Genomic DNA, 21,959 nt, shown 5'->3' on the forward strand with positions numbered 1-21,959 from the left:
TCTTCTGGAGGCCTTTCACAAGGCACTATACACGAGGAAAGGCACTAGCATGAATTAAAGATTGGCTGAAATCAGAAAATCTGGATAAAGGGGAACATTTTGGAATGGCTGCCTGTGACCAAAGGTCAGCGTTGGCACTGCAATCTTTCACTTTACACGTTAATGATCTGAATGAAGGAATTGATGGCATTGTGGCCAAGTTTGCAGATGATATTAAGATAGGTGGAGGAGCAGGCAGGTAGAAACTCTGCAGAAGAATTTTGGGAGACCAGGCAGAGAAGGGGCAGGTGGAACACAGCATAGGGAAGTGTGAGGTTAGGCACTTTGGAAGGAAGAACGTGGTGTGGAACATTTTCTAAATGAGGAGAAAATTCAGCCGTCAGAAATGGTAGAGCACTTGGAAGTCCTAGTTTAGGATTTCCTCGACTTGAGTCCATAGTATTGAAAACAAATGCAATGCTAGCTTTCATTTTGAGAGGACTGGAATATTGTGAGCAATTTTGGGTGATATATCCAAGGAAAGATGTGATGATGCTGGAGAGAGTCCAGAGGAAGTTAACAAGAATGATCCCAGGAGTGAAAGGCTTAATACACGAAGAGAGTTTGATTTTTCTGGGGGAGTTCAGAAAGCTGAAAACTTTCTTACTGAAACCTATAGGATACTGAAAGACCAGTGAGAAGGAAGTCACAGTGGTCAGGTCTCTGGCACTGACTCTGCAACTCAGAAGGTGTGCTGTGGTGATAGGAGATTCCTTAGTTAGGAGAACAGAAGGTGTGTGGATGAGAACGAGATTCCCTGATGGTATGTTGCTTCCTGGGTACTAGGGTCCGAAACATCTTGGATTGAGTCTGCAGCATTCTGAAGTGGGGGGGGGGGGGTGGGGGGAAGGTAGTGAACAGCCAGCGGTCGTGGTTCATGTAGGTAGAAAGAGTGGCAAGGTTCTGCAAAGGAAGTTCAGGGAGTTAGGTGCTTTGTTAAAAGGCAGAGTTGTAATCTCCATAGTTACCATACCACATGCCAGTGAGGTCAGAAATGGGAAGATTATACATTTTAAAACATGGCTAAGGAGTTGGTTTCAGAGGAAGGGCTTAAGAGATTAGATCATTAGGCCTTCTTCCAGGAAAGTTGGGATCTGCACGCAAGATATAGTTTGCACCTGAACTGGAAAGGGACTGGCAAACACAAAATGCTGGAGGAGCTCAGCAGGCCAGGCAGCATCTATGGAAGAGAGTGTTGTCAACGTTTCAGGCCGAGACCCTTCATCAGGATTAAAGAGGAAAAGATGAGGATTCAGAGTCAGAAAGTGGGGGTGGGGGAGGGAGACAGGGAGAAGCACAAGGTGATAGATGAAATCAGGAGGAGGAGGAAGAGGAGATGAAAGAAAGAAAAGGGAGAGAAGCACCAGAGGAAAGTGATGGGCAGGTAAGGAGATAAGGTGAAAGAGAGAATAGGGAAAGGGGAATGGTGAAGGTTGAAAGAGTATAGAAGAAATTTACAAGGATGTTGCCTTCTATTTATAAGGATGCTGAGTTATACAAGCAGGACCTGAGTCAGAAGGAAAGATTGAATAGGTTACGACTTTATTCCTTGGGAATTTAGAAAACTGAGAAGAGTTGTGGTAGAGGTCTACAAAATTATGAGGGCTATAAATAGGGTAAATTCAAGCAGGTTTTTTCCACTGAGGTTTGAAAGGACTACAACCAGAGGTCATGAGTTAAGGATGAAAGGTGAAATATTTAAGGGGATCATGAGGAGAATCTTCTCCACTCAGAAGGTCATGAGAGTGTGGAATGAGCTGTCAGCACAAGTGGTGCATGCGAGCTGAATTTCAACATTTAAGGGAAGGTTGAATAAGTACATGGACGGTAGGGGTATGAAGGGCTATGGACCTGTGTAAGTCAATGGAAGTAGGCAGTTTAAATGGTTTGGCTCTGACTAGATGGGCCGAAGGGCCTGTTTCTGTGCTGTACTTTTCTATGACTCTATGACCTGAATAGAGTGGATGTGGAAAAAGTGTCCTTTTATTCCAAGGGTGTTGGCACATGGCCTAGTGGGCAAGGCATCAGACTAGTAACCTGAAGGTCACTGGTTCGAGCCTCAGCTGAGGCAGCATGTTTGTGTCCATAAGCAAGGCACAAGCAACGACGTCACCAGTGTCAAGCTACATGGGTCCTAGTGCCCTTCCCTTGGACAACATCGGTGGTGTGGAAAGGGGAAGGCCTGCAGCTTGGGCAACTGCCGGTCTCCCATACAACCCTACCCAGGCCTGCGCCCTGGAAACTCCAGGCGCAGATCCATGGTCTCTCGAGACTGACGGATGCCACCAATTAAATTAGGAGAGTCTTGGATCAAAGGATACACCCTCAGAATAAAGGGACACCTCTTTAAAACTAAGATAACCAGAATCTGTGGAATTTGTTGCCTCAGAGGGCTGTGAAGGTGAAGGCCCTGGATGTTTTTTAAAGCAGAGATTGTTATGTGCTCAATTTTTAAGGTAGCTAAGGGTTATGGGGAGAAGACTGGACAATGGGATTGAAAATATAAGCTATGATTAAATGGTGGAGCAGGATAGATGGGTTGAATGTCCTAACTCTGTTCCTATGATCCTTTTCCTCTCTTCTTGGAAAGATAATTTTATGTTTTCACTGATTGTCTTTCCCTGTACTATGCCTGACAATGTTGAGTGAAGTTAATCCGCATGTAAAGTGTAACATCAGAAAGTACCGTGGATAATAAAATTAAAACCTTTGCCTTTTTTCCTTGTGAAATGCTTCTGTGGAGTTGAATTATTTTAATGCGTGACTAGATATCAGCCCTTGCAGATCTGAAGTCTATTTACACTCTCTCAAATATTTTTATCTAAATCCATCTCCTCTGGCTATAAAAATTGGTTTATATTGATCCCTTTCATATTTTAATTTAATTATTTAGAACATGAGAACCAGGAGCTGGAACAGACCATTTAGCTCCTAAGCCTACTTCAACATTCAGGGTGATCATGGCACATCTTATAGAACAGCACAGGAACAGGCTCCTCAGCCTGCTATGTTATGCCAAACTAATGAAATTAGTAATCAAATTTAGCCCAATTAAATTAATCTCTACTGCCTGCACTGTGTGCATCTCCTTCCATTTCCTACACATTTATCTGCCTATCTAAGAGACTCTTTGTGTTGTATTTACCTCAACACCAACCTGACAGTGCATTCCAGGCACCTACCACTCTGTGTAAATAACCTGCCTTGCACATCTCGTTTAAATTTACCCTCTCTCACATTAAATGTGTGCCTTTTGAAATTAGATATTTCAACTCTGGAAAACAATACTGGCTATCTACTCTGTTTATGAATCTCATAATCTTATAAACCCCTATCAGATCTCCCAGCAGACTCTGTCACTCCAGTGAAAACAACTCTGGCTTGTCCATCCTCTACTGTCTCTTAATCCAGGCAACACCCTCTCTGCAGCCTCGACATTCTTCTCATAAAGGGACTACTGGAACTGAATGCAGTACTCTAAGGTGCAGTTTAACCAGAACTAGGTGTGGTGCTCTTCCTATTCTTCTAAACTCTAAACAGTTGAAACCCATTGTAAGACCCTCCATAATCTAAGGTAAATCAGGATTCCAGTCTACCTTACAAAATGCTGGAGGAACTCAGCAGGACAGGCAGCATCTATGGAAAGGAGTACAGTTGATGTTTCAGGATGAGACTCTTTGAGTTCCTCCAGCATTTTGTGTATGTTGCTTGGATTTCCAGCATCTGCAGATTTTCTCTTCTTTGTATTCCAGTCTACCTCCCCGGATACCACATTCCTGTCTCAGGCCTCCACCTCTGCTGCTCGCTAGGGGTGGGGATGGCTAACCATTCCCTATTACCTGTCCACCCAATCCCAGCTCCCAGGCTCACAAATTTCTGCAGAAGATTCAGTGAGCCAAAACAATCAGGTCCCTGGATTAGTGCATTGAGGGAGCGGCAACTTACTGAGGTAAAATATACCACACACATAATTTACTTGCACAATTCAAATGTTTTTTTTTAATTGGCGATTTAGTTGAAAACTGTTACTATCCCAAGAAATGAACCTGTCTACTGACTTTTACAAGTTACAACAACTAATTCAAGGAATATTATTTTCCACAAACTTGAATGACTTGCCTGCAAGTGCAGTGGATATGTTTTGAAGATCTTCCTGCAGTTTAGGTGGAGCTTTATCATTTTGCTTCATCTTTCCTCACTGGGCAATGCCCTCATCTTAGAAACCACTGCAGTGGTTTTTTCCTACATTCTGTACTGTAAGTTGGGACAGTACTTTCTTTGATGGGACTGAGACTGTACTCAGAACTCTCAATGCTGCTTTATTGAAGATACTTTATTTGTGGCAGGGTTTGCAATGACACCATTAAATGGTGTACCTGCATGCTGACTTCCTGTGCTTTTCGTGTGAGTCATTGCCAGGATCTCTCCGATCGGCAGTAGTCAGTGTCCCACATTACTTAAGATTCTGCAGATGCTGGAAATGTAAAGAAACACAAGCAGAATGCTGCAGGAACTCAGCAGGTCAGGAAACATCTGTGGAGGGATATGAACACCCTCCATCACTCCTCCATCTAGTTGTTTAATGGCCTGGCATGGAAACACCAATGCCTTTGGACAGAAACTCCTACAAAAGGCAGTGGATATGGCCAAGTCCATCACGGGTAAAGCCCTCCCCGCCATTGAGCACATTGACACAGAGCGCTGTCGCAGGGAAGCTGCATCCATCATCAAAGACACCCACCACCAAGCCATTGCTCATTTTGCTGCTGCCATCGGGAAGAAGCTTCTGGAACTTCAGGACCAAAACTGCAGGTTCAGGAACAGTTATTGCCCTTCAGCTACCAAGCTCTTGAACTAGAGGGGATGACTTCACTCAACTTCATTCTCGCCATTATTGAAATGTTCCCACAACCTATGGACTCACTTTCAAGGACTCTTCATCTCATATTCTCAATATTTATTGCTTGCTTATTTATTTATTTATTTCGTTAGTTAGTTAGTTTTCCTCAGCTCAAGCTGGTAAAACCTGAGGTACAGGCATAGCCAAGCACACTTATTTCTCAATTGCTAGGAACTTTCAGACTATTCTAGTGGGGATTAGTATTGTGGCTCCCTGCATATGGATATTGCTGTGTAGCAGTAATTGTTTAATACTATTGTGTAGTGACTCTGAGATGATACCAGCTGTGGTCTTTCATTGATTCTATTGTGTTTCTTGGATTTACTGTGTATGCCTGCAAGAAAATGAATCTCAGGGTTGTATGTGGTGACATACAGTCCATGTAATGAACTTTAAATAGTCAACTTTTCAGACTGAGACCAGGTGAGTCCTTTTGAAGAGTCTTGGCCTTAGAAGTTAATTGTTCATTTCCACCCATAGATGGTCCCTGACTGCTCAATTCCTCCAGCAGTCTGTGTATGCTGCTCTTACTTTCTACCATCTTCATATTTCAATTATTATTGGTATTACAGATTATATTGGCCATTGGGAATTGGTATAAAGCAGCTCAAAATCCTTTTTAAGGAACAGCACTCTCAGAAGGCAACATCACATGGGACAGGAGACACAGAAAGTTGCTATTGACTTTATGCGGTTTCAATCCACATATTCACAACTTTACTTATGCAAGAAGCACCATTTATAACTCTGTAGACTGCTGTATCCCGACTCCAGGTTGCAGAGATTAATAGGTCTGACGTACATTAAGGCAATCAAAGGATCTGGTGTTAGTGTAGAAAGTTCCTACCAGGTCAAAGATCGGCCATGATCTGACTCAGTGATGGAACAGGCACTGGGGATAGCAGCCTTTTTCCACTTCTTTCTTAAACTTATAAATATTAGGGATTGGTTAATGCCTCAGCCAAGTCCATCTGCACCTCTCCTCACTTTGGCCTTCCCTGCATAACTGTTTCTTTAAATCCTCCCAGTTTTTTACTTCCTTCTTTTGTGCAAAGGATCACTTAATGATGAAAGAAATGATTTTGACCTTTTGTTTTCATTTGTGTTCATCTCAGTGAAATACTTTGACAACCTGTGTGTTTTCCTAAAGGGTTGGGAAATAGGTTTAGAGAGAATTGCTTCAGTTGAAAAGCTGGAACAGACATTGATATAATTGTCAATTGTCTTTCTCTGTGCTGTACCTCTATGATTTCATAATAAATTTTAAGATATTAACCTGTCTGGCTCTTAAAACTGTTTTAACCTTCTGGGCCTTTCCAAGCATTCTTTTAATGCTTTAAACTTCATACCACAAATAATATTTTCACCAGATAAGCAAGGCTTTCTTTCATTTTTAACTGTAGCTTTAGTTATTTGATATGTTTATCAAATATAAGTGTATTAGCATGAATATTCCTGTGTGCATATGTGTGTGTGTGTACTATTGTCTGGGTAAGTATGTGTGCACGTGAATTTGTGTACGTGTGGTGGTGGGGGGGGGGGGTTTCTGTGTGTACATGTGTCTAATAGAGTCCGTATGTAAGTTTGCACACACACTCAAGCCTCTCTTTATACAGATTGTGTGTGCCACCGTTTCTGCATGTGTATGCATTCCTATATGTTGATCTGTATGCCTCGGTTTGCCTGCGATCATTGAGCTTCTGTGTCTGTGTTTTAAGAGATTGACTGATTCCCAGCACACTTATTTTACAATGGAGCTGAATTATGATAAATAGCCAAGTTAAAGAGCAAGGTACTTAGAAATAGCAGCAAAGGTAGTCCATCTTTGGCAGGAGACGATGAGCAAAGCTAAGTCAATAAGATAGGTTAAGAGAACGTGGATCCTCTTTTTATAAATTATTTTCATGGCTGTAATTTGTTAAAAAATTAAAATGTAATCACCAAATTAACAAAGGCATCTTATTTGTTGAATCAGTGCCAGCAGCATTCTAATGCTACATTAATGAAATCTTTTGTGGTAATCAATATGCTGACAGCAATTTACTCCTTTAAATTGGCAGCAGTCAGAGTTGGCAGTGTGATGTGGGTGGGGGGAGGGAGGAAGAGCTTATTGATTGCTCTGTCAATAACTGTGCTTCACAGGCCAAGTGCATTGAAATGGGATTGAAACCTACATGTAATAATGTGAAGCCCCTTATCAGACTTTCACAGTTCCCCTTTATTCATCCATTACCCATGAAATAATCACTCAGCGATAGTGCTTACAGTATTTGCAGACTTTAAAAGGTAACCAGGACTCTTTTCCTTTTGTGGGGAAATGTTGTTTTGCCCAGTGAAATAATTAAAAAGGTGATAATAAACTGCCTCCATTTATTGGCCATGCCATCATAATCCCATGGAAAGCATTCTGCATAAAATGACAGCTCCCATACTATTCCTACCATAGTTCTGAAGGATAAAATGCATCAATATTTATTACCTTGGTTATTCTACCTGTAGATCTGTTCCATACGTTAATGAGTTGTGCATCACTACGATATGATGTACCTAAAGAGATTCAAGCTGTGCTCTGAGATTGTAATAGGCGTGTGTATTTATATTAATCTGGGACCTGACTTTACACACTGTAGTGAAATCTGGCATTCATTACAATTGGTATCTGCAGGAGATTTTGCTTTGGACTTCAGGGAGTCATTTCAGTGTAGCTCCTCACACATGAGATTCCATGTGTATGGACAAGATAAACAATTGTCTCTCTTTCACTAATCAGATTGTTGATTATTAATGAGTAGCAGAGAGCCTGGATCAAATCTGTTTTCCATTTACTTCAATATCAAAACAGGTGCAGAAAGTAAAAGGAAAAGAGGGAAAACAAAATATAATGAAAGAAAGATAAATAGGGGGGAAAATTAAAGAATGTGACTTATTTAAAAATTTATAGTCATAATTAATGAATAAAAGAAATAAGTTCTGCACAGTTTTCAGTGCTGGGGAAGATATTGTGTGCAAAACCAGACCCAGATCAACATCAGTAATTAAGACCTACTGTATGTTAACATTTTACGCAGGATAAAATGTAAATTCCCTAGCCTTTGGTAGCAGGTTAGTGGGTATAGAGCAGGAGCTTTAAGCTGTTGCAGAAGTGGTATTTAAGCAGTACTTAACCATTGTCTGGCCTTAAGAGAAACAAGGCCACTCAGGCAAGGCAGCTGCCTGATTCCAGCATCTAACTGCCAGTGTGACTGCTTAAATCTGCTCCCTGTTTTACAATTTAGTGACAGTAGAATTAGGGTCCAACAACAGGGTCCAATTTGAACAATGTTGTTCATACTTACATGAACAAAACAGAAATCATAATCTAAAGCAAAAGTTTGGGATTATTGTTAATCTTAACAAAAAATAAAATCTTGAGGCCAAATGTGTGGCCACATTTCATTTACTCAAAGTAATTTGCTAAAAAATAGTTGTCAACATGATTACAAGTCAGTTGAGACACATTCAATGTAGACATAATTTTATATTTGAGCTTCCAAGAACTCTTTTGCATCTTTATGAAGACTATCTACATTAGAGGTCGCCAACCTGTCGATCGCAATCGACTGGTCGATCTTTGAGACTTCCCCTGTAGATCCCGAAAAATAAAGAAAAATAAATACACAAATGCTGTTGAGAGATTGTTTCAGGGTTGTAGGGTTTTAGTTCCATTCTTTCTGCCCAGCGCACATGCGTGTAGCTCCCCCACACTACACAGTGTACTTCAGTGGTCCTCAACCACCAGGCCACGAGGAAACGATATGAGTCAGCTGCACCTTTACCCATTCCCTGTCAGGGCCACGGTTGAACTTGAACCCATGCGCGGTCATCAGTCGCCTAAACACAGTGATACCCTCGCGCCAGGGATCACTGGTTGGCCTTGGGAAACCGGCGGGAAGTGCCGTTGCTACCGGCCTGGAGCACCGCCAGATGGGCACTGCCTCTAAACCTGTTTAGCACACCAAACGTTTGTGGGGAACCCAGTGCTAAAATATTTGCAAACAACCTAATTCAAGCTCAGGGTTTCGTAAGTATCAGAGCAGCTACTGCGCTGCAATCTACTGAAACAAACTTCTGTCGGCCGATAGATCCTACGGGGGTGGGGGGGCCAGACGTCCTGTCGCACTCCTCACTCGCTCGGTTGCTCTCTCCAGACTGCGACCACCGTGGCCCCAGCATGGGGACTTCCAGCCCTCACCTTGTCCTCTCACCCCACCCACGACCAGTCGCACCTGGCCATGGTGTCTGGCGGTGGGCGGATGGGAGGCTGCAGTTCGGGCCCAGAGGCTGTCTAACGAGGCAATGAAGCCCTCAAAACTGCTTCGGCACCCTGAGTCCAAGCACCCTGCAGTTAAAGACCATTGAGTTTTGTGAGTGGAAAAAACGTGAGCAAGCGGGACAGATGCTAAGTGCCGAGAGCCACGAAAACTAAATTGCGGCAGAATAGACTGGACCTAAGGAACCTGCTTCGAGTATCGCTGTATTCCCATTGTGTTTAACACCCACCCCCCATCAACCGGTCTGCAAGAATATTGTCAATATTAAACCGGTCCACGGTGCAAAACAGGGTGGGTACCACCGGTGTTTATACATTATTTCTATTTCTGGGTTGCGGGGTTTTACTTCCGGTCTTTTCTGCCCCAGTGCGCATGCGTGTAACTAATCGATTTGGAGTCAATCTTGCCTTTCACTTGCCGAGGTAGGGGATCTTGGGCTTAAAAAGGTTGGTGACCACTAACCTACGTCCATCTCTGTAGCATCATTAAATGCTATGGAACCTCATGACATCTGCTGCCAAAATCCACACCTGTCTCTGGACGTGCCTCACATCTTCCACCTTCCATGAACTTGCCACTCAGGCTTGCACCTCACAGTCACATCAAAACACACTGATTCCCAATCACCCCAGTGCCCACTAACCTATATTGGCTTCTGGCCTTGGACTTAAAATTCTTCTTTTTGTTTATAAATTCATTCATAACTTCATCCCTCACCTTTCCAGGCCTTGTATTCCTTCAATTCAAGTACTGCTTCTGCTGTTAAACCTATGGCTGTTCCCATCTCCCTTGCCCCATTTTCCTCTGTTAACATACTCCTTCAAACTTGCCCAGCTGCCTAAATATATATCTTACTGCCAAAGTTTATTTGATAACCTGCCTGCAAACCATTTTCTGAGCTTTTCATAAGCTGTTGCGGTTGGTAGATACAAGAAACTGCTATTGCCAAAGCCTGTTTATTTTCTTAACTTCATGTCCGCATTTCTACCTTCTGCTATCACTGCACCAGAAATTTCCCAACTTGAATTGATATTTGCTTTGTGTCTATTCATCTGAGAGGAAACAGAGGAATATCAGAAACAGGTTTATTAAATTAAAGTGAAATCTGTTGTTTTGCAGCAACAGTACAGCACAAGACATACAAAGTGCCATGTTACAGAAAATAAATAAGTAAGTGGGCAAAAGAAGAAAAGTGAGGTCTGGTCTATGAACCAGTCAGAAATATGATGGCAGACAGGGAGAAGCTGTTCCTAAACCATTGAGTGTGTGTATGTAGGCTCCATTACCTCCTCCCTGATGGTAATAATGAGAAGAGGGCATTTCCCAGACCATGAGGATCTCTTAATGATGAATGCAACCTTCTTGAGACAGCCTCTGTCGAAAATGTCCTCAGTGGTGGAGAGGATTGTGTCTATGATGGAGCTGGTGTGTCTACAGCCCGTTGCAAGACCTAGAGTGAATTGACTTATGAGATACAATACCTTTATCTGTAACAAGCAGAATACAACGGACTTACAGTTCACTTTAAATTTATCCAGAAAGCCAGCTAATTGAATACCAGAAAACAATGCAAGAAGATCTAGGGCAGTGAAGAAAGCTAATGGCATGCTGGCCTTTATAACAAGAGGAATTGAGTATAGGAGTAAAGAGGTCCTTCTGCAGCTGTACAGGGCCCTGGTGAGACCCCACCTGGAGTATTGCGTGCAGTTTTGGTCTCAAATTTGAGGAAGGACATTCTTGCTATTGAGGGAGTGCAGCGTAGGTTCACAAGGTTAATTCCCGGGATGGTGGGACTGTCATATGTTGAAAGATTGGAGCGACTGGGCTTGTATACGCTGGAATTTAGAAGGATGAGAGGGGATCTGATTGAGACATATAAGATTATTAAGGGATTGGACACGCTGGAGGCAGGAAGCATGTTCCCGTTGATGGGTGAGTACAGAACTAGAGGCCACAGTTTAAGAATAAGAGGTAGGCCATTTAGAACTGAGATGCGGAAAAACTTTTTCACCCAGAGAGTGGTGGATATGTAGAATGCTCTGCCCCAGAAGGCAGTGGAGGCCAAGTCTCTGGATGCATTCAAGAGAGAGTTAGATAGAGCTCTTATAGATAGCGGGGTCAAGGGATATGGGGAGAGGGCAGGAACGGGGTACTAATTGTGTATGATCAGCCATGATCACAGTGAATGGCGGTGCTGGCTAGAAGGGCCAAATGGCCTACTCCTGCACCTACTGTCTATTGTCTATTCGCATCTAATCGTTGAGGTTCACCCAGCAGTGGAAGGAGGTTAAAAGCACAATTGATGCTGGAAATAAAAGACATAATGTTCCTTTAAAAGCACAACATGGTGATAATTTAAAGTTTCCAAGCACTGCTGAAAATACTGTGACTTTCCAGTATTAAGGAAAGAGGATCTGAAATATTTCCGTGGTAGACTCCCTGGATCTAATAATGGAAGTCTTTAGTAAGAATGTCCACTTTACTAATTAGACGTTTCCATTCCTGTGAGTATTATTAAACAGAATAGCTTTTTTCATGAAAGCAGAAAAGACTGGTTTGCTGAACTGAAATTCTCATTTTGTTCCCAGTTCAGAGAAGAGGAGGGATACGTGCAAAGAAATGTAAAGTTTCAAGTAAAAGTTGCTCCAAATGTGCATTGCCGTTAATGATATGCAATTGAAACTTATTAAGTCTAAAATGATAATTAACATATCATCAGTCTCAAAGTTTTGACCATCTCAAGTTGGTGAAAGCTATTTATGGCTGGTGTTGTACACCACCTATTGTTTGTCCCATCAGTAGCATCGTGTTTGGGCATTTCCATTGTTTCTAAGCAATGGATTGAAAATGATCAGGAAATTACATGTTCATGAAGGCCAGCGGCATAAGGTTTTATGTTGAGGTAACGGCCATCAATTGAAATCCTCAGTAAAACTGCCAATTTTCACATCATTAAAGTTCAGTGCCTAGCACAGGAATATTAAACCAGGGGTCATTTCTTCCTTCTGAATAACGTCAGGACTCAGTAGCTTAGTAGGAAGTGTTTACAATTCAGGTGCACAGCGTGAGTTCTCCGCAGGCAGGCAGCACTGTAGCTTTTGTGGAAATTTTGCAGGTCAATTTCACAAGTCTGGAAAAGCTTTCAGAAAAGCATCTTTAAACAGTCAAGAGGTAAGTTCTGCTCCAATATTAGGAGTGAAACAAATGGTAAAGTTGTGTTTATGTTAATAAAGAAAGCTAAGGAACTAATGAGTCGTTACATCAGTGCTGTTTTTTTTTCTAAAAATTACTTTCTTCATCTGTGTGTACAGACTGTATTTAATTATATAGCCTTTTAATATTAACATATAAAGAGAACATTTTCCTAATTTCAGATTGCACTGATACTGCTCTTGGTTAACAGGTGAAGTGCTGCAAGTATTGGCCTGATGATACAGAAATCTACAGAGACATCAAAGTAACTCTCATTGAAACAGAACTGTTGGCTGAATATGTCATCAGAACATTTGCAGTAGAAAAGGTAAGGAAAATGGTGTGTGTCAAGCTTGAAGCCATTTCATTTGTCCTGTGTTGGCCCATGGAGCACTTGAAGCTTCATGTTTAGACCACCAGATCCAAGAACAGCTGCTTCCCTTCAATTACTCAAGACATACAAACAAGCTGGATGAACTCAGCAGGTCAGGCAGCATCCGTTGAAATGAGCAGTCAACATTTCGGGCCGAGACCCTTCGTCAGGACTAAACTTCAATTACTCAGTTGTTTTCTTTTCAATTTGATTCATTTTATTTGCCACATGTAAATAAAAACATACAATCATATGTGTCATTTGTGTCAAATCAAATTAGCATGGATTGTGATGGGTGGCCCACACGAGTCACCACAGTTCCAGCGCCATCATAGCATTCCCACAATGCCTTAGCCTTAACTGTACACCTTTGGAACACAGGAGGAAATCAGAGCATCCGGAGAAAACCCACATGGCCATGGAGAACATAGAAGCTGCTTACAGATAGTATTGGGAATTGAACCATGATTTTACAGCTGGCACTGTAACAGTGTTACGCTAACCTCTATGCTACTGTACCGCCCCGGTAATGTACCGTTGATTGTTAAACCAGCAAAATCTTAATCACTACAGTTTACCAACACTATGACCACTTCAATCACTTGGCATTAAATTTGACTTATTTTGTTCTATTTGTGTCTTTTTGTAGATATCATGTACAATTTAAGTTTAATTTGCTTTTTCCATGTGAATGCTGCTTATATAATGCAGTGTACCTGTGATACTGGTACATTGCACCCTGTGCATCCAACTACCGTGCATACAACAATAAACTCCACTTTGACTTTGACTCCTTTGTTCCTCAGCAGTGAATTAGGAACAATAGACATTGATGATAATTCAAAAATCAATAGTTCTGACGACAGTCTTTAATGTGAAATCTTCCTCTTTCTACAGATGCTGCCCCAGCTGCTGAGCATTTCTAGTATTTTCTGGTTTCATTTCAGATTTGATGTTTCTTTTTTTCTTTTAAATTAAGTTTTTTTCTGATGTAATTGAAATCTGAGGGAGAGTAGCTGAATGCTGTTGATTGGTAGAGAAAAGCTCAAATCTTTAATATAATTTAAAATAGTTACAGCTTCTTTATTTCCAAGTTAGAGTTTCCAAGGAGAAAACATATGATTTGTCACTATTTAATAAAGACACATTGAAGGAGGGTTACGATGCATGTGAGATGACTAACTATTTCATTCCAACTGTCTTAGTGTGATTTTATCCCCATGAATACCAGATGATGACCATAAATCTCCATAAGTAACAAGAAATATTTACAGTGGTTTCATTAACCAGATTGATTCCCGGGATAGCGGGACTGTCATATGTTGAAAGATTGGAGCGACTGGGCTTGTATACACTGGAATTTAGAAGGATGAGTGGGGATCTGATTGAAACATGTAAGATTATTAAGGGAATGGAGACGCTAAAGGCAGGAGACATGTTCCTGATGTTAGGGGAGTCCAGAACCAGAGGCCACAGTTTAAGAATAAGGGGTGGGCCATTTAGAACAGAGTTAAGGAAAAACTTTTTCACCCAGAGAGTTGTGGATCTATGGAATGCTCTGCCTCAGAAGGCAGTGGAGGCCAATTTTCTGGATGCTTTAAAGAAAGAGTTAGATAGAGCTCTTAAAGATAATGGATTCAAGGGATATGGGGAGAAGGCAGGAACGGGGTACTGATTGTGGATGATCAGCCATGATCACATTGAATGGCAGTGCTGGCTCAAAGGGCTGAATGGCCTACTCCTGCATCTATTGTCTATTACTAATTCCTGGGTATAGGTGCCACTAGCCATGCTAGTACTTATTACATATTCCCTATTGTCCTTGAGAAGGTGATAGCTCACTGCTTTCATGAACTACTGCAACCATTCAGGTGAAGGGACTCTCCAGTGATATTGCATTTGCAGGATCTATACCAACTGACAATGAAGAAATGGTGATATATTTTCAAGTGAGCATTCATGAGTTTGTGATTGGATTTCCCAGATGCCTGCTGACCTTGTTCATCTTAGTGGTAGATGTTTGGGAGATACTGTCAGAATAACCTGGGTGTGGAACTGTAAAGGGTTCCGTATAGTATACACTGCAGGTGCTTTGCACTGGTAACATATATTTGGGGTGACATATATTTTGAGTAAATCTTTGGGGTGCCAGGCAAGATAGATTCCTTTATTGATTGAGGTAAAGAGAACAGGTGCAGAGAGTATATATTGGGATTGCATAAAATGTGTTAGACCATAAACTACTGTGTGCTGTCTGATCACTGCTCTGCAAGAAGGATGTGAAAGTTCCCAGAGAAACTGCAGAGGAGATTTATGAGAATGTTTCTTTATGAGGAGTTTAATTCTGACAGAAGGTCATCAGTACTCTGATTGTTAATGTTTTAACAGGGAAGAGATCTCATAGGGTGAATAGGAATGGCATGTTTCACCTGACAGAAAGGTTAACAACTATGAACTATCAATCCAAGACAATAAGATGAAGTATTAAAAAGAAAAAGAAAACATGATTTTCACCTAAAGGGTATTGGAGGTCTGGTGCTCCCTGCTTAAGAGGGCATTGGAGGCAGAAATCCTCATCACATAGAAGAAACTTACAAGGCCATGGATCGAGAAGTGTGACATGGGGTTAACTTCAGCACTTCATTGGGCCAGAATGGGCATTGTGGGAAAACCAGCATCAGGCTGTGCCATAAATTTCTGTAACTCAATGTCTGACCATTTTCAAAAGAAGAGCAATTTGCATTATATGTTGTTGGCAACTTACATTTATCTTCCAAATTTATGTTGTAGCTTACTGTATCTGTAACTTTACAGTTCTTAAGGAGATATTCCCTCCTGTTTTTAATAGAGGGGTGCCCATGAGATACGAGAGATCAGGCAGCTCCATTTCACTGGTTGGCCAGACCATGGTGTTCCATACCATGCTACAGGGCTTCTGGGCTTTGTTCGACGTGTCAAGACAAAGAATCCAGCAGGTGCTGGACCTATTGTGGTGCATTGCAGGTAGGTGCAATCTCATTAGTACACAAGGACAAGTCAACCCATTCAATTCCATCATTCAGTACAATCTCCAGGCTTCGTTCCATACCCTTTAGCTATCTCATCTACCAAAACTCAGCAATCTCAATTTTGAGATTTTTTATGATATGGATGCAGTAATGTGATTCCTTTCATCTCAGTCTGTCCTAAGTATTTCCAGTTGATGGCTGAGTATATCTCTGGAAGGTGGTGCTCCAATTAGTAATTATCAGAATGAGAAAGACTTTATTTGTGTTACAAAGCATCCAAGAGATCTTCCACTCTGTAACCTTAAGAATTTGTTTCAATTTCTTTGTATTATTGAAGGTTTTGCCTTGACCAATATGAAAGTGTAGGTAAAGATATAGACCCCAAAGGCTTGAATCTCACCTCACATAATGGTAAAAAACATTTTAAATCAATATTCTCGGTCCTTTCAGGTGGATTTAATACAGACCAGAGTAATTTTCAAAAAAGACTAAGGGAACTCTCCCAGTGACCTGACTGCTGTGTACTAGAGACTTGAACATAAAAGCCTGTACTGAAAGTCCATCTTTTGAGGGGCTGGTGCTCCATAAAGAGGTGTTATTCCATGGATGAGACTTTCAAATGAGACTGCAAATATACACTTTCATAGAATATAGGATAGTATAGCACAGCCCAGGCGTTTGGCCCAATTTGTTGTGCCGACATTTTAACCTGCTCCCTCCCTTCCCACATTGTCCTCCATTTTCATCCATGTGCCAATCTAAGATTCCGTTAAATGTCCCTGATGTATCTGCCTCTACCACCACTGCAGCAGTGCATTCCAGGCACTTACCTGTCTCACTGTAAAAACATACCTTGGACATCCCTCCTATACTTTCCTCCAAAAACCTTAAAATTATACCCTCTTGAATTATCCATTGCTGCCCTGGGAAATAGGTGTTGGTCGTGCACTCTATCTGTGCCTCTTATCATCTTATATAACTCTATAAAATCACCTCTCATCTTCTTCTGCTTCAAAGAGAAAAGCCCTACCTCACTCAATCCAGGCATCATCCTAGTAAATCTCCTCTGCATCCTCTCTAAAGCTTCCACAAGCTTCCCGTAATGAGGTCACCTGAAATGAAAACAATATTCTAAATACGGTATAACCCAAGGGTTCCCAATCTTTTTAATGCAGTGGAGCCATGCCATGGAGTCCTACCATTAACCAAGGGGTCTGTGGACTCCAGATAGGGAACTCCTGATTTAGCCAGAGGTTTATAGAGCTACAACTCTATAACTTCTATGCGGTTCTCGAACCCAATCCTCCAACTAATGAAGGCTATTAATTTGCACAGCAACTTTGAGGGATCAATGGACAGGGATCTCAAGAATCCCTCACTCTTAGGAGAGGCTTCACTTCTGAGGTCAGCTGCCACCTCTCTGTCTCACTGTGTATCCTATCAATGTCCTGTTGCAACCTACAACAGCCTTTTCCACTATCCACACACCACCAACGATTGTGTCAGCTGCAAACTTACCAACCCAGCCTTACACTGCCTCATCCAAGTCATTTATAAAAATCACCAAGAGTAGCAGTCCCAGAACAGATCCTGTGGAACACCACAAGTCACCAACCTCCAGGCAGAAAATGGTCCCTATCCTACTACTACAATCCAACCTTCTTTGGGCAAACCTATTCTGAATCCACACAGCCGTGTTTCCCTGAATCCCATACCTCCTAACTTTCTGACTTAGCCAACGATGGGGAACCTTGTCAAGTTACTAAAATCCATGTACTCCACATTCACTGCTCAACCTTTCACTGTTTTGTCACTTTTTCAAATAATTCACTCAACCTCATGTGTCATGACCTGCCTCTTAAAAAGCCATGCTAACTCTCCCTAATCAGTCTATGCTTCTGCAGATTCTCATAAATCCTGTCTCTAAGAATCTCTTCAATATTTTGTCCACCACCTATGTAAGACTCCCTGGTCTGTAATTCCCAGGATTATCCTCTTACTCCTTTTATTTTGAACTAGGGAATAACATTTGCCACCCTCCAATCATCTGGTTCTATTCCTCCAGCCTGTGAGGATGCAAAGACCATTTCCTAAGGAGCAGCAATCTCTTCCCTCATTTCTTATCTTCCTCTCTTCCCTATTTTATCTCTTACTTTAAGACCTTGATAAACTTTTGGACATTAGAAAGTAATAAATAAAGAAATATAGGGCGAGAACAGGTAAGCGGTGCTCACGCTCAATGATTCGGGAACAGCGTCCTCCCATGCACCGTCAGATTTCTGAAAGGTCCATCAACCCCACCTCATCATTCCATTTGTTTATTTTTGTATTTATCGTACCTGTCTGTCTTTACACTGCACTACCGCTGGAAAACAACATGTCAGTGATGATAAATCTGATTCTGAAGTTATCGATCTCTTATGAATTTACTGAATGGCAGAGCAGACACTCCATTTATTCGTCTTTCCTCTTTTTCATTCTGCCTTTCTCTCCTGTTCCATCTTTTGATCTTTCTCCCTTTCGTCAATTGACGCTTGGTCTCATGTAACTGGCATCTCACCATGTCTGATCTTACGCCTCATTACAATTTGTTGGACTCATTTGTGTGTGAGTTACCAGTTGAATCAACATTATTACAATCCCACATCAGAAAAACTTACTTGGTTATAAAGCATATTGGGTAATTTTGAGGTCATGTAAGGTAAATATAAATGCACAACTTTATGTAATTGATTTCAGATGGCCACAGAGACTTAATTTTACAAAGAAACATCAAAGATGAGAGGAGAGTTTGCAATAAAGAATTGTGCCTATCCAACAATATCTATACTAATGCCGACTATTCACAGACCCAAAATGGCTGAGTTTGACATAAATTATATTCCATTCATGGGAGGTGCAATATCTAAGTGATATAAATTGATAATTCTATAACATTCAACATGTGAGAGTTACTGACAGGTTATGGCAGTAGGTCCAGTGATATTAATTCTCTGTATTTCAGTGCTGGAGCAGGAAGGACGGGGTGCTTCATGGTCATTGACATCATGTTGGACATGGCAGAAAGAGAAGGGGTTGTCGATATCTACAACTGTGTCAGAGAGCTGCGATCACGCAGGGTCAACATGGTCCAGACAGAGGTATGGATTCCAAATGATTTATTAAAGACTGGTTACTCTTAATCCTAACATTCCTTAACCAAATCTCCTCCTAAAAAAAAACAAATCTTAAGCAAATTCCTTAGCCAAATCTCCTTCTAAAACTCAAATGCAAAGAGAACAGTGTGTCTACTGGCTTCACATTTGGATGAATGATGCTGCACGACATCAGCCAATCAAATGCTGCACTGCAAAGAGGTTAGAACAGAAACAGAACAGATTGGTGGAGTCCCCTTTCCCCCACCACACACAGTCATACAGCTGAGTAACACTGTCCTCTGAGGGTGCCAATGCCGATGCCAAGAACATTTCTCCCATATATACAAAAGACCTTGAGACAATCCATGTCAGTGTAAAAGGTGGTCTATAATGAACCATTGCTGAGGTAGGATTAGGATTGTGCAGGTCAGTTCAAGACATGATAGTTGTAGGAAAGTAGCTGTTGCTGAACCTGGTGGTGTGCATCTTCAGGCTTCTGTACCTTCAGCCCTATGATAGTAACAAGGAGAGAGCAATACTCCAATGGAGGGGTTCTTTGATTACAGATGCCACCTTTTAGATGCATCAAGACCAATAGATGCTGTTGGTGTTGAGGAGACCTGTGCTCGAGATGGATCAGACTGTGTCTATTATTCTCTACAGACTGAACATGAGTTGCAGAATCCTTCAGACTGAGTCCATAGGTTGTGGAATGAGCTTACCTCCACTCAGATCTGATTCCACAACCTAGAGACTCACTTCGAAGGACTCTGAAACTCATGTCCTCAGTTATATTTATTTACTTATTTATTATGTTATTATCATCATTATTATTATTGTTATTTATTCTCCGTATTTGCACAGATTGTTGTCTTTTGTACATTGGTTGTTTGTCAGACTTTGTGTGTAGTTTTCATTGATTCCATTGCATTTCTTCGTACTACTGCGAAAGTAGTGCAAAAAAAAGTGTATCTCAGGGTTGTGTGAAGTGACATATATGTGCTCCGATAATAAATTTACTTTAACTTAGGTCAGAAAATGTCTATCACAGTGTTAATTTTTGTAACTCCAAAACACAAAACTAGTCAAAAGAAGAACACGGAGCTGGAAATAATGTCTGTACTTCATTTTTTTATTAAGGTGAAGCATGCACTTATGGCGTATGCCATTCATGTACTTTGACATATAACCTGTAATTCAATTATGTAAACGAACAAGGAATGCTTAATCAAACAATATATTTACAAAATTACTCAAATATTACTGAAATATTAAATACAAACCATTTCTCCCCTGCTTAGCTATCAACAACTCAGTGTAGAATACATTTCAGCTTGTAGACATCCACTCTTTTACTGTTGTGATTAAATGTCTTTCCTGACAAGGCTGTGGTGGGGATGGGTTGGGTTGCCACTCTGCTTGGCAGATGAGACTTGTGGCTGTGATACAATCTCAGGTTCTGGGGCCTCCTCCATGGCAGTTGTGGGAGTTGACTCTGAGACTGCAGGAAATGGTTCTGACAGCTCTGAACACCTTTCATCTCTAACAATTGTCTTTGCTCTCCTCAACCAATTGATGTGCCATCTCCAGAAGACATCTGATGCCATCTCCACTGTGTAGGAGAGTGATCCAGTGCTACTCTTAATCTTTCCAAATGCCCACTTTTGATCACTTCTGTAGTTCTTTGCCAGGACTGCTGGTCCAGGAGTGAAACATAAAATCTCCTTGTTTGAGGAACCTTCAATTGGTCTCAGCTGTTTGTCCTGCATACTCCTGAGATTAGGTTTGAGGAGATCCAAGCGTGAGCGTAAGGGATAACCCAGGAACAGCACAGCTGGTGAGTTGATTGTTGTAGAGTGTGCTGCATTGTGATAAGCAAGGTGGAAATTGGCGAGCTTCAGATTCACCGTCATTGGAGTGTGTTCTGCTGACACTGCTTTGAAGTGTTTTCTGTATATTCTGGACTAACCAAGCCATTGGTAGCTGGGTGGTCCAGAAATGTATCTTATTCCATCTATTTTCAGCAATGACTGAAACTGTTCTGCAACAAACTGTGGTCCATTGTCACTGACTAAGTGTTCTGGAACACCTGTCCTTGAGAAGCAGCTTCTCAACACATCGCCAGTGTGCAAGACTATTGGAAGCACTTTGTAGCTGTATCCACAAATATCAAGAACATTTGTGACCATAAATGGTCCTGTATAACCCACATAAATCCTCTGCCAGGGCAGTGCATGCAACTCCCAGGGATGGAGAGGCACTGCTCTTGTCACCTTCAGGACATGTTGACATTCTGAACAGCACATAGCAAGCTGCTGATCTATCCCAGGCCCCCGCATTTTGACCATGTCTAGATGACACACCCCTGTAATGCATGTGCTTCAATGTATTGACCACAGTAAATGACACTTGGTTTAAAGGATTTACACTTGTTGCATCCTACTCTGAGCCCATAATCTTCTAATCTTTTTAACACTGCCTTGAGATTTTGGAGATGTTCCTTCTCATCCTCACCAGTAACAATGATGCCATCCAGGTAACATTGAGCTCCTGGGCAGCCTTGCAGCCCTTGGTTCATAGCTTTCTATCAACGTGCAGGTGAAGATGCTGCTTCAAAAATAAGCTTGTTGTAGTGATAAAGCCCTTTGATTGTTGTAGTGATAAAGCACTTTGAACTCTTCTTCCATCTCCATACATAGGTAGGCCTCAGCTAAAGGCTGATTCATACTTCTGCGTAGTAGCCTACACTGCAGCCTTCGTAAGTGGCCTGCGCCATTGTGAGCATTTATACCTGTGCATTGGTGTGTCTGCGTCGCTCTGCAATTCACCGCCAAATCACTAGTTGGTGATGGGGTTTCTATGCCACTGTGTAGAGTTTTTTCATGTACTTCAAACAATGGCGACTGAGTTGGAGCTAACAAATGTTGAAATTACTGCAACGCAGAAAAAAGCGAAGACATCAGAGGCGATGGTGTATGACCATTGAACGGATTGAAGCAG

The 21,959-nt window shown here is 41.6% G+C and overlaps 1 protein-coding gene across 10 annotated transcripts in view; it reads left to right on the forward strand.

Moving 5' to 3' along the window:
• Positions 1–21,959, forward strand: part of LOC132397357 (receptor-type tyrosine-protein phosphatase mu-like) — a 981,490-nt gene that overhangs the window by 929,560 nt on the left and 29,971 nt on the right. For all 10 annotated transcript variants that reach the window (XM_059976027.1, XM_059976037.1, XM_059976052.1 and 7 more), the window contains 3 exons: positions 12,653–12,769; positions 15,663–15,817; positions 18,827–18,962. In XM_059976027.1, coding sequence (XP_059832010.1) covers positions 12,653–12,769; positions 15,663–15,817; positions 18,827–18,962 — 408 coding nt within the window. The remainder of the gene's footprint in view (positions 1–12,652; positions 12,770–15,662; positions 15,818–18,826; positions 18,963–21,959) is intronic.

Source organism: Hypanus sabinus, chromosome 1, assembly GCF_030144855.1.
Source record: "Hypanus sabinus isolate sHypSab1 chromosome 1, sHypSab1.hap1, whole genome shotgun sequence".
Lineage (NCBI taxonomy): Eukaryota > Metazoa > Chordata > Chondrichthyes > Myliobatiformes > Dasyatidae > Hypanus > Hypanus sabinus.